Below are 12,088 nucleotides of genomic sequence, written 5' to 3' on the forward strand. Positions count from 1 at the left end.
CTTTCTGCCCTCTTTCCCTTCAGGTCTTCATGGCCCTGACACTTCTTTCTCAGCTGAGACTGGAGAGGCATCTTCTGGAAAACTTGCTGGTGTCTGGATTCATTTTCTCATTGTCCAAACAGTTGTTCTTCCCCAGAGGGCTGGAATGGAGACAGCTGTCACCCATTCTAGCAGGTCACAAGGGAGCAGGTAGAAAGACCAAAGCTGTTGGTCCTTCCACAAATACCTGGGAACCTGGAGTCACCTCACAAAAGACCATCCCCATGATCCGTCTGAGAGGAGGCTGCAGTGGACCCTCTGGGCAGCTGCCTCCTCCCCTCCCTACTTCTCCCCCTCAAGGGCTACACACCCAAGAAACTCAGACATGATGTCTAATAGGCCCAGATATGCTCCTCAGCCCTCCCTGCCAGCCCAGTGACAGATGTGAGGGCTGTGCCAGCTGTGAGGCTGGTACCATATGGCACCATGGGTCACAAGGTCTGAAGCTGCTGCCACTGAGCTGTGGCGGAGTTTGTGGGGAGATCCTTGCATTTTAGCCCCCACTCACCTGTCATTGGCAGAGGCAGTGAGGGGGAACTGGAGCTATGAAATACTCATGGGAGCTTGCAGGAATTGTCATGTCACTCCAAAGAGCACCCTGGCCCCCACCCTCCACTTACACATGAAGTATTTCTGAGGAAGGCTGAGAGAGAGAGACTGACCGAGCCAGTGCGGGAGAAGTGAGGAGTGGAGGGGAAGACAGGCGTGGGGGCCAGACAGAGCCAGGAGGGAGAAGAGAGGTGAGGTGAAGCCGAGAAACCCAGACAGAAGCGGAGATATGAGACAAGAGGAGGGCTTTGGAGAAAGTGAAGGAGAAAAGACAGGGCTGAAGAAGGCAAGCCTGGCAGAGAAACTGTGCCCGCCAACTCATTTGCCTTAGCTTTTTGGAGACCCACTTCTGTGCCTTGCCTGTTCTCTAAATACCCTCAAGCTGCTCCCAGCTCTGTCCTCAGGCTCTGGCAGTAGGCCACACGGTAACGAGAGCCCTCTGTTATAGGACTTCCAGCGCTCCATCTCTTTGGGGAAGGGTACTGCTTTTCTGCCACACTGACTGCATCCATTTCATGGGTGGGGATGCGGGTGAGCGAGGGGCAAACCTGAAGTAGGCTGAAGAAGAAAACCCAGGACACTGTCCCAACTGGGGCCAATTCCCCAGCCACAAAAAGCTGTATATTTTTGGGGAAAGAGATCAAAAGGAGAAAATAGGATGGAGAGAACATTCCAGAAGGTGGGAGGGAATGGTCATGATGGGAAAAGTGGAGCTGGCAGGGAAGGGAGCAGCAGGCCTTAATTCTTCCCCTCAGTGAGCATACATCTCTGAGGCCAGGCTGGGCTGCAGAGCCCTGGCACAGAACACTAAGCTGGGAGAGGGTCCCTGGCCACCCAGATCTTTCTCTTTTCTTAGATCGTAGCCTCTAGTCTTCCCATGGCTGAACTGTAAACAAGGCTTGGAGGCCAGAGAGGGGGAGCAGGTGTGAACAGGGGCTGCTGGGAATATCCCCATAAGTAGCTACCTCCAGCAGCCAAAGACCTGGGACTCCAACAGCGGCCCTGTGGGGTCTGCTTGGCAGGCACCAGCTGCACAGGGCTCCAGGCAAAACCTCCTGAAGCCAAACGAGGGCCTGCTCCTCGGCAGGCTGGCTGTGCCATCTCCCTCCCCTCTGTGAGCCTGCCAGGCATCCATGGCCTGGGCCACCAGCCTGAGGGGTCCCAGCCTAACTCCGATTAAACAGCTGGAAAATCTTGGAGTTGCCAGGGCCCTGGGAAGAAGTTATTTATTTCACCTTTATTCACTCTCTGAAGATTTGCAGAATGACAGGGGGAGGCTTTCTGGAGAAATCGCAGCTGGGGGGTTATAGGAGGGGCCAGATTTGGACCCTGAGATGGAAGCAGGTGGCGAGGTGCTGTGGCAGGAGGCAGAGGAGACAGCCCAAGTGCAGGGGCGCTGGGGAGAAGTGAGCCGGGGGAGCAGGCAGCTGGAGCTGACCCAGGGAGACAGTGGGCAAACTTTGTCCTCCCTCCCTTGCTCACGTCTGGCTCTGCTGGGGCATTACGTCCTCTCTGCAGTGCCCTCTTAGGGAGCCAGTCTAGTCGTGGCTGGACAGAGAAAGGCACATCCTTCCCACTATTTTGCCTAGATGGCCCATCTGCCCCCTCCTTGCCTGAGATGATGCAGGTGGTAGCTGAAGCCCAGGCACCAAGCCCAGCAGGCACCAGGCTCACCTCTTGTGAGAGAACAAACTGGAGCAAGCCCCGGCTTCTCCCACTGTGCACTGGCTCCAAGCTCTGTCCATCGGGTCCATGGCGGGAGGGGTGGCAGGGCAGAAATCAGGCCAAGAAGCAACTCAACAAAAGAGGTTATGTGAGCAGAGGCCTGGTAAATTCATGTTACCCCATCTGGAGGCATCCAGAGATGCCATCTGCAGCTTCAGGGCAAAGAGATACCTTTTATTCTGCCTAATTGCACCGTCCTGCAGAGAGTGAGTAAGAAATTAGAAGGTTTTTCCTAAAGCAAAGAGAAGATTCTGTGGGGATCAGAGAAAGGGGAACAAGGTTGGTGAACCCTCCACCTAAGAATAAAAGTAAAGGGCAGGTGCTCCCCTGGTGGCTCAGTGGTAAAGAATCTACCTACCAATGCAGGAGGCACAGGTTTGATCCCTGGTACAGGAAGATCCCACATGCCTTGGAGCAACTAAACCTGTGTGCAACACTACTGAGCCTGTGTTCTAGGGACTGGAAGTTGCAATTACTGAGCCCATGTGCCGCAACTACTGAAGCTGTGCACTCTAGAGCCTGTGGTCTGCAACAACAGAAGCCATCACAATGAGAAGCCTGTGCACTGCAATGAAGAGTAGCTCTGGCTTGCCACAACTAGAGAAAAGCCCGCGGAGCAGTGAAGACCCAGCATAGCCAAAAACTAAAAATGAATACATGAAATTATTTTTAACAAAGTTAAGGGCAAGGGCAGGTGCCGATCTCATAAGGCGTGAGTTAGCCAGCACCTCCTCCACGTTGTGAGCTGGTTTCCAGGATGTGAATGGCAGTAAAACTGCAAAACTCAAAGGGCCTGTAGACGTGTTTTTGAATGGCTGTGGGGGTGATAAGGAGATTACACCCAACTGTGCAACCAGGCTTGAGGGAGACAGGATCCTAAGGAATCCCAAGAACCCACAGGCTGCCTACTTGGCAACACTGCTTCAGTGATGGACCCCCCAGACTCAACTTGTTATTTCTGGCTTTAAAACTAGACCCAAACATTGTAGAAAGAACCAAAAAGGGTAAGAAAAATAACTTTTTTTAAACCTAATCCTCAGTTACCCAGAACATTCTATTAACCAGAAAAGTCCTTCCCCAAGCGTTCCAGTTTTGGCATTACAGGGTATTTGTATTTTTTTCAGTGATTCACATATGCAGAGCTGGGACTCTTTGTTACATCATAATGCCAGCTCTGCTCCCACCTGCCCTCTTGTAAGAGGAATAATAGCAGAGCTATTATTATTAGCTATTATGTGCTCAATCACTCAGTAGTGTCTGACTCTTTTTGACCCTATGGACTGTAGCCCATCAGGCTCCTCTGTCCGTGGGATTTCCCAGGCAAGAATACTGGAGTGGGTTGCCATTTCCTCTTCCTGGGGATCTTCCCGACCCAGGAATCGAACTTGCGTCTCCTGAATTGCAGGTGGATTCTTTACCACTAGTGCCACCTGGGAAGCCTTATTAGCTATTCTCCTCGTTGTAAGTCAGGGGCTCCCTCCACATGCTCTTACATAGCATTCATTCATACATACAATGAAAATTTACTGAGCACCTCCTATGTGCCAGGCACAGTGCTGGGTACTGACGAAAAACTAGGGCCAGTCTCTCCCCTCAGGTAGGTTGCAGTCTCAGGTGGGGGCAGGTATGTCAACACACAAATATAAAACCATGTGTCACCTGGCACCACAGGGGGCAGCAGGGGATGCCATGGGAAAGAGAGGAGGGCTCTTCCTCCAACCCTATGACTCCCACTAGAGCCCCCTCACCCCAAGCTGAGTGGTGAAGGTGAGGAGTCCAGCAGATGGACAAAGCAGAGAAGGGCATTCCAGGAAGGGAAAAGATTCAGTAAAGAGGGAAACCTCTAGCTACTGAAGCTGCTATAATGAAAAAAAGAACTCATAGAAAAAAATCAGGCATAACTCAAGTCAGTCTTTAATTTCTAGGTATGGGAATGAGGGCGGAGGGCTAGTGCTACCCAGTGGCCCCTTTCATGTAGCCTTCTGAGATGATGCACTGAACTCAGAAGAGGTCACAGACACAACCAGGGACACAGCCCAACACTGGGTTACCAGCCACATATCTATACACCAGCCAAAAGGTATACACAGAAGACCCCTCTCTCATGGGAAGAGGCAGAAAGGGTGGCCCACTAGTGGATGCACTGAAATCCAGCCATAGTAATGGAGACAGACCAAAGCTGCAAAGCTCAAACGCCATTATGCCCACATGGCAGCAGGTCTGGGGAAGCCAGTTCTGTGAACAAGACAGGGCTAATAGTATTAAATGACAAACATCCCGACTGCAGGGCCACCTGTGCCCCAGGAAGAGGCCCTCCAAACCTGGCCACATTTCATTCAGTTCACAGGGGCCATCCTGGGGGAAGGAGGGACAAAAATCAATAGAAACAGCAATATTTCTACGTAAGCTACAGTCTCAGTTATTGAAGTCCTGCCAGAAAAAGAGGCCCCCTCTCCCTCCCTGGGAGGTAGAGAGATGACTGCTCAGCACTGCAAATCAGGCTCTAAAAACTTTTTAGAAAACAATTCTGAACAGAGGTACTCAGATAGAGCCATAATGTCAGATTAACAGCTCCAAACCAGCAGACCAGACACTTGTCTAATTAATAAAACTTATAAAGCATAACAACTTATTGATGTTACAGGCCCAGCACTTAGTACAACAACAAAACCCAAATCCATGCAGAACGCTCCATGTTCTTTAGGAAACCCTTTCTCCACCAACATGTACAATCCTTTCATCAATGCAAACAGAGGGCTGGGGAACGGAGGGCACAGTGCAGTTGTTCAGCCGCTCAGTCGTGTCCAACTCTTTGAGACCCCATGGACTGCAGCGCACCAGGCTTCCCTGTCCTTCACCATCTCCCAGAGTCTGCTCAAAGTCATGTCCATTGAGTCAGTGATGCCATCCAACTGCTTCACCCTCTGTCGCCCCCTTCTCCTCCTGCCCTCAATCTTTCCCAGCATCAGGGGCTTTTCCAGTGCTGAGCAGAGCCCTGGGCAACTGGCTGGGGAGGAGATGGCTCAAAGAGTTGGTGCACATCTGCCAAAGGTCTGGTCCAACCTGGACTTTGGAGCCAGGGGATCTGGGCTGGAATCCAAACTCTGTGGCAAGTTACTTAACGTCTTGAGCCTCAGTTCCCTCATCTATAAAATGGGGCTCATGATAGTACCTACTTCAAAGTACCTACATGAAGATGAAAGGTACAAAGTAAGTGTCAATTACTAATGGCTATTAGCAATGACTGTTATCGTTATGTTTAGATATTAATAGGATCTGCTTCCTCTCACCACAGAATGTAATGAGGATGATTTGGAAATTGTTTCAAATCTCTTTGGACCTTGGGCCCTGACTTCAGATCTACAGAATAAACAAGCTTTGCTATGGGGAAAACAAAGCCTGTATTATTAGTTCATTAAAGTCAAGTTCTCATCCTATTTCTAGCCATTAACAGTGGGAAGTGAAGATCATGGTGGGAGCAGGGTGGGAAGCCCAGCTCTGCTTCTCACTAGCTGTGGGACCTTGGGCTTTTCCATCCCTCAGTTTCTACCACCTCAATCTCCTCATGTGTAAAATGGGGAAAATATCAGGTTTTATCTCACAGAGTTGTTCTGAAGATTAAATACAGGTAAAGCACTTACAACAACTGTGTCCCCATACACAGAAAGCACTGAGTGAACACCAGCTACACTTCTTATTGTACACAACTTCTCATTACTACCTAAAGAGCTTAGCACAATTCTTGGCATATAGTAATAGTAACTACTATGATCGTTGGTTCTCTTGAACTCACCTTTGTGATTTCACACACTATCCTCCCCACCCCTCAACTGTACATAGCTCAAGAAAAAAAAAGTGACAGGTACGGGCCTACATATTCCCGCCTGCCAAGCTTTCTACAAGTAACCATCATCTCGGGTGGTCTCGTTTCTCAGCCTCGCAATGCTTCCTGAACGCGAGAGGGCAGGCCAGCCTGGGTGCATCCGCCCTTGGGAAGACTAGGTGCTGTGAAGAGGGCGGCTTGAAGTCCCCATCCTCATCCCCCCCACCCCCCCCCCCGGGCAGTTCAGACAGACACCCGGCTCCCTCCTAGGGGCTGAGCTTTGGGGGCGGGGCGGCAGCAGGGAGGGCGGGGCCGAGTCCCCCGGAGGGGTCGCCCCTGCCCCCGCGGGCGTGTGCGTAGCGGTTTCCAGCTCTCCTTCCCAACCCCCACCCCCCCCCCCGCGCCGGCCACCCGCACTTCCAGCGGAAAACTTCCCGCTTGCGCTGCCACTTTTCCAGCGGCATCCAAACCCTCAGCCCCGCGCATCTTGTCTTCCAGTTTCATAGCGAGTGGCTCCGCGAAGAGGCACGCGGGTGGCCTGTCGATCCGAAGGGTTCCCTGGGGACCCAGTATGGGAGGAGGAGGGATGTCGGTTCTCGACGCGCCAACTCTGTCTCCTCGTCCATCGACTGCTGGCGCCCGGCGGACGCACACCCTGGACCAGGGACCCATGCCAGTGCTGCCCGGAGTCGCTGCGTGGCCGGCGAGGACCCCCAGCACCCGACTCCCCCAACCGCACAGACACCGGCCTCATCAGCTGGGCGCCCCACTTTCTGGTCCTTTCCTAGGCGATCTCCAACCCGGCTGCTCGGAGGGCGGTACTTACTGTCGGGGCCCTCTTTGGGCCGGGGCTGGGCAGCTGCCCGGCCCGGGGAACCCTCTGGCCACCCTCTGGCTGTCTCCCCTCGCGCTGCCCCCGGCTGTGCCCAGCACCGACGGTAGCACGGTAACGGCAGCGGCGTCTGTAAGAAGAGAAAGATCACGCCTGCCTTAGAAACCCAGCCCCTGCTGTGACCAGAATCTTAAAGACGGAGGCGACTGGCTCGGCCCCAGAGCCGCGGCTGAGCTGAGGTGGCGAACTAGCGAGGCAGCTGGTAAACACGGCGTCTGCTGCCTCTCACCCGCCGGCAATTCGCTGCGGAGGAGCTCCCCCCTCATCCTCCCCCTTGGATGGGCCCCCGCGGGGGAGCAGAGGAGGGGGGCTCCAAGTACTGTGACAGGCAGATGATCCAGCTGCCGCTGGGTGAGCACTTCCTAAGTGCCGGGCACTGTGCTTTCCAATCATCTTCTCATCTCAGCATCCTCCCCATTGTACAGAAAATAAAACCGAGGCTCAGGGGAGCAAAACAGGTAGACCCAAATGCAGCAGCTGGGAATAAGCGGTGGGAAGCCAAGTTCAGAAACAGGAAGGATGGCAAATTCACTGCTACCTGCCTCAGAAGCCACGGTGCTGCTGCAAAGCACTTATTTGAAGGTGTAATACCCGTGTCCCCACCTCCTCTTGCCCCATTTTCCAGACAGGACTAGGGACAGGTGGCAACTCCAGGCCAGTCTGCTGGTGGAGGTGGGGGGTAGAGGCCCTGGGAGGTAGGATCCGGACCATTGTGCTAGTGTCCAGGAGTGGTCATCCCTCCTTACCTCAGACAGTTCACCTGCTAGTGCCAGGCCTTGTGGAAGACAAAAAGGTCGAGGAGGTAGTCTCCAGGTGTGATTCAGGAGACAGCCAGTGAGTCTGCGAGGTGTGGGTTATTCTAGAAAGATCAAAGGTGGCAGGGGCAGAGGCCCTTAAAGGAGCAAGTAGCCAGTGTTCTCAGACACCCATGGGAGGATCTTAGGGAACTGCTGGCAGGGACCACACCACCCACTCCTCTTTAAAGAATGCGTGGAAGGCAGCCTTCTGGGGTGACTGAGCCCCGTAGATTCTTAATAGGAACTACCCTAGTCTCCCTGCCATGGCAGTGATATCTGTGAAATGAGAAAGGTCTCTTATTCCTTCCTTCCTGGTTAAAATGATGAAATAACACAGTATTCTTGCCCTTCTATTCTGATCATAAAAAAAGAGCAGTTCAAGAACTTGTATTCTTCCCTCCCTTGCCCTGCTTATTCACTCAGTCATTCATTTGGCAAATGTTTATTTGCATCCACTATGCACCTCCACAGTTCTGTGGGGGAGTCTACATGGGAAGTGGACGGCACATAGGGCTGGTAGTTAGGAAACACATTTAAAGTCCTAGTTCTTTCGACTAAATAGCTGTGTGACCCTGGATGAGTCATGTATCCTTTTGGGACCTGTTTTCTTGTTGGTCAAACAGGGATAATAACACCTTCCCTTCCTACTTCACGGGGGTGTCTTGAGGCTCAATGGAGATAATGGATGTGAAGGAGCTTTGAAAAGTATAAAGCCACTAGACAAATGTCAGGGATTAGTCTGTCTCCAAGGTGGGAGGGGGCTGCTGGGAAGAAAAGCTTAAGAGAAATCCTGGCTGACTCTCCCAATTGATTGCACTGAATTCCGTCTTCCCCGAATCACTGATTCTGCACTCACAGGAGTCTCTGCTCTGTGAAACAACGTCTTCCATCAGCAGTGCCCATGACACCAAGGTTAGTGATGACCTGGTCTTAAGCCAGGGAGATTGTTTGGGGGACTTGAGTGGAACCGGGGTGGGTGGCAGTTTTGCTTCTGGGTCTCTCATTCCTGGCAATGGCAGTATCCTCCCCCTCCCCTACCTCCACTGAGCCCACCAGACATATCTGGGTAGAAACCATTTGAGGCCCCCAGAGACACCCTTTCAGGAAGCAAAGGGCTCATGTCACACAGCAGCGGTGGCCCTCAGGGTGAATGCTCTACACTTTTGGAAGCTAGGCCTTCTGGGTTCAGTCCAGCTGACTGAAATCTACAACAGAACTAGTGGAGCCCCTGGGAGGGTCTTAAATTTGCTCAGTTCTCTCCTGCAAGTGCCGTAAAATAGACAATAGTACACTTGCTATGCAATACAGTTACAAGACATATCCCCAAATTTCCAAAAAGTACTCTCCCCTACCCTCTGCTACCCCAAGTAAACACACAGACTAAGGAAACACGGGGTCTTTCCAGGCAAACCATTTCCAGAAAAATCTGCTAGCCTCTTTCCTTCTTCCCATCAGACCGTCACCCCAAAGCTTCTTCCATATAACAATACAGAACCAATGCGGAACGGGGAGGCCTCTGGGGACCATGGCTGGCTGAGCCCAGAGCTGCACCCCACAGCTCTGGGGCCAAACCAGGATGGAAGTCAGAGCCAGCGATACAAAGGAGCCTGGCCTTGGGCCAGGGCACCTTCAGTCAGCAGGTCCGTGGGGGAGGCACAAACTCTACACCCAGCCTTCTTTGGCAGCCTTGAGGCCCCACGCAATGTCTTCACAGATTTCTTGGTCACATCCATTTCACCCAGGCTGCTCCTCTTAATAAAGTGTTCCTGCGACCACTCCAGACAGCCTGATGTTGTCCTTCACTCTCCCACCCTTCTCCCCAGCATGGGCCACACAGCAGTGATTCAGGCCTCCTAGGTTACAATACAGTTTCCTGGGGAAACGCTTCCTGAGCACCCAAGCCAGGCTGTGACAAAAGCTTTGGATGTGGGTGTATCAAATACTCCTTCCTTGCCCCCTCAGGGTGGCCTGGGCCCTGGACTGAATCTCAGCCCGAGTTCCCACACCTATGCCAGTCTGCATCCTCCTCCCTGAGCTGGCTGCCGCTGGTCTACCCCCAGCTACATAACCTGAATCCAATTTGCAAAGCCTTCCCTTGCTCATTGTCAATAAATCCCCCATCTATATCCTCCTGAAAGACCAGAAAGCTTCAAGATCTGAAGGAATGAATCACCGATGGTGAAATTTCAGGCACAGTGACAGGCAATTGAGGAGACATATTTGATCACATCATGTTTACCTATGTGTGAGGCTGGCCCTGAGAATATTCTGGCATTTTCCCTCGACTATAATGAAGACTTGGAATAAAAGCAAAGGAAAACATAGAAAATACACCAGGCTGGGAGCACAGACATCTTCCTGCTCATCCCAGCTCCATTAGTAATTAGATGTATGGTCCTATACTTTTCCTTCCTAGAGCTCCATTTCCCCATATGTCAAAAGAGAGCACTGGATTAGCTGATTTCCCCTTTGTGTTTAACAGGCTCAGGTTCTGGGTGATCTGGCATGGAGATAGACTGATGTTCCCTCCAGAGTGGGCCCCTACTAGGAGGACACTGGGCAGGGTACTGTGTATGCACGGGCATCAGAGGGGCAAAAGGGTTGGTACTGTGTGCATAAGCTTGGTGCTGCTATTCAACAATGTAGCCAGTGTCTGACCCACCTTTGCTAGGAAGCAAAGAGAGGATTTCTTCATTGCCCCCCACCCCATCTTGCCGCCAGGATCCCTCAGGTTCCTAGCTGCATCTTTCTGCCTGTGAACCCCCACTATACCTCCCAGTACTTATTCCAGCTGCCCTGGGATCAGGATTGACATTCTCCAGTGAACACCTGTGCCCCATCACACGTTCCTGATTGAGTGATGGGTAAACACTGCCCCAAGTTTCCTGAGTGCCCTCCAACTGTCTCCACTACCTTTGGATCCAGTGTCTGTTAGTTGCTCAGTCATGTCCAACTCTTTGCAACCCTATCGACTGCAGCCTGCCAGGCTCCTCCATCCATGGGATTCTTGCCATTTCCTTCTCCAGGGATCCAGTAACTAAAGGGTTAATGCTTGGCCCAGTAGGGGGTGCTGACCATTTTGCCTGTTCAGCCATACAGGTGATATAAAAAAAATAAGTTTTTCCAGCCTCATTGGTATGTGGAATCTTAGCTCCCTGATCAGGGATGGAACCCGTGCCCCCTGCAGTGGAAGCACAAGGTCTTAACCACTGGATGGACCACTAGAGAAGTCTGGCAATAGAATATTGTTAATATCACTCTACTCTAGGATTCCACTCTAGTCTAACACACCAGCCCCTTCCCAGGCCATGTCTCCATGAAGATGTGTCAAGGGCTTTCTGGATTGAGGAATGCCCTTTGCTGCCTCAGTCAGGTGGGCCCTGATTGCTTTGCCAGGAAGGAAGAAAAAGTAGGAAATAGGGGGTGGGGGGACTGGCTCTGTACTTAGCAGCAGCTGACCTGGTGACTCTGTCCTGAGGTTTGGATCTACTTGCCAGAGGATGAAACCAAATGTGTTGAAACTGGAGGGACACTCCTTTTGGCTATAACCCGAACAGGGCGTTGATTCTGCACCCCTCACTGGTCTCCCCGCATCCTCGCTGCCTCCCACTCCCCAGCCCCTCCCTGGCCACCTCCCACCAAGGGCTGTGGGCACTCTTACCTGCTCCTCAGGCCCACCTGGGGTGCCTGCCACCATTTTCTTTGCCTCCTTCATAGCCGACCCCATCCCTTCTGCTCTTAGCCACGGTGAGCCTCCCCAGCTTTGAAGACCACCCCCCCACTTGGCCTGTTCCCCCTCCCTCTGCTCTTCTACTTCCTCTCCCTGCTCTGGTCTGGCTGCTCCAATGGGTGCTCTGCCCCTGCGGTGCGAATGTTCTGTTCTCTCAGGGCCCAGTATTAATTTGCTCTCATTTGTGCGCTGCTTTGTTACTGCGCACGGCCTTTTCTTGATGTGCCATGCTGCTCCCGCTGCCTCTATTACCTCCCCACCCACACCCTCCTTAATCTTGTGGTATGGGGCCCTTCCCTGTGGAGAGGGGGCTGGGCTTCCTCAAAGCTCTTTCTGGTACAGTCTTTAGTCGTTCAGGACCTCTTCGCAACTACCTGAGGAAGAACAGCGGGTGCGAGTACTGATCGCTGGGGGAAACCAAAGCTCGGAACGCTTGCTTGTCTACATGGAGATACAGAGTGATCACCGTGCAGGCCTAGAACATGGCTCTTTCCCACAGGACCCCGCATGCTTATGGTTTTCATCTTCAGCAC

General features: G+C 52.4%; 1 protein-coding gene across 1 annotated transcript in view; it reads right to left on the reverse strand.

The window, feature by feature from the left end:
- Positions 1-11,540, reverse strand: part of FRMPD3 (FERM and PDZ domain containing 3) — a gene marked incomplete at its 3' end in the record, with an annotated part of 68,143 nt that extends 56,603 nt beyond the window's left edge. The window contains 3 exon segments of the mRNA XM_018044100.1: positions 6,579-6,694; positions 6,907-7,098; positions 11,487-11,540. Of these exon segments, the coding sequence (XP_017899589.1) occupies positions 6,579-6,694; positions 6,907-7,098; positions 11,487-11,540 (362 nt within the window).
- Positions 11,541-12,088: the final 548 nt, after the last annotated feature.

This window comes from Capra hircus, assembly GCF_001704415.2.
Source record: "Capra hircus breed San Clemente chromosome X unlocalized genomic scaffold, ASM170441v1, whole genome shotgun sequence".
Lineage (NCBI taxonomy): Eukaryota > Metazoa > Chordata > Mammalia > Artiodactyla > Bovidae > Capra > Capra hircus.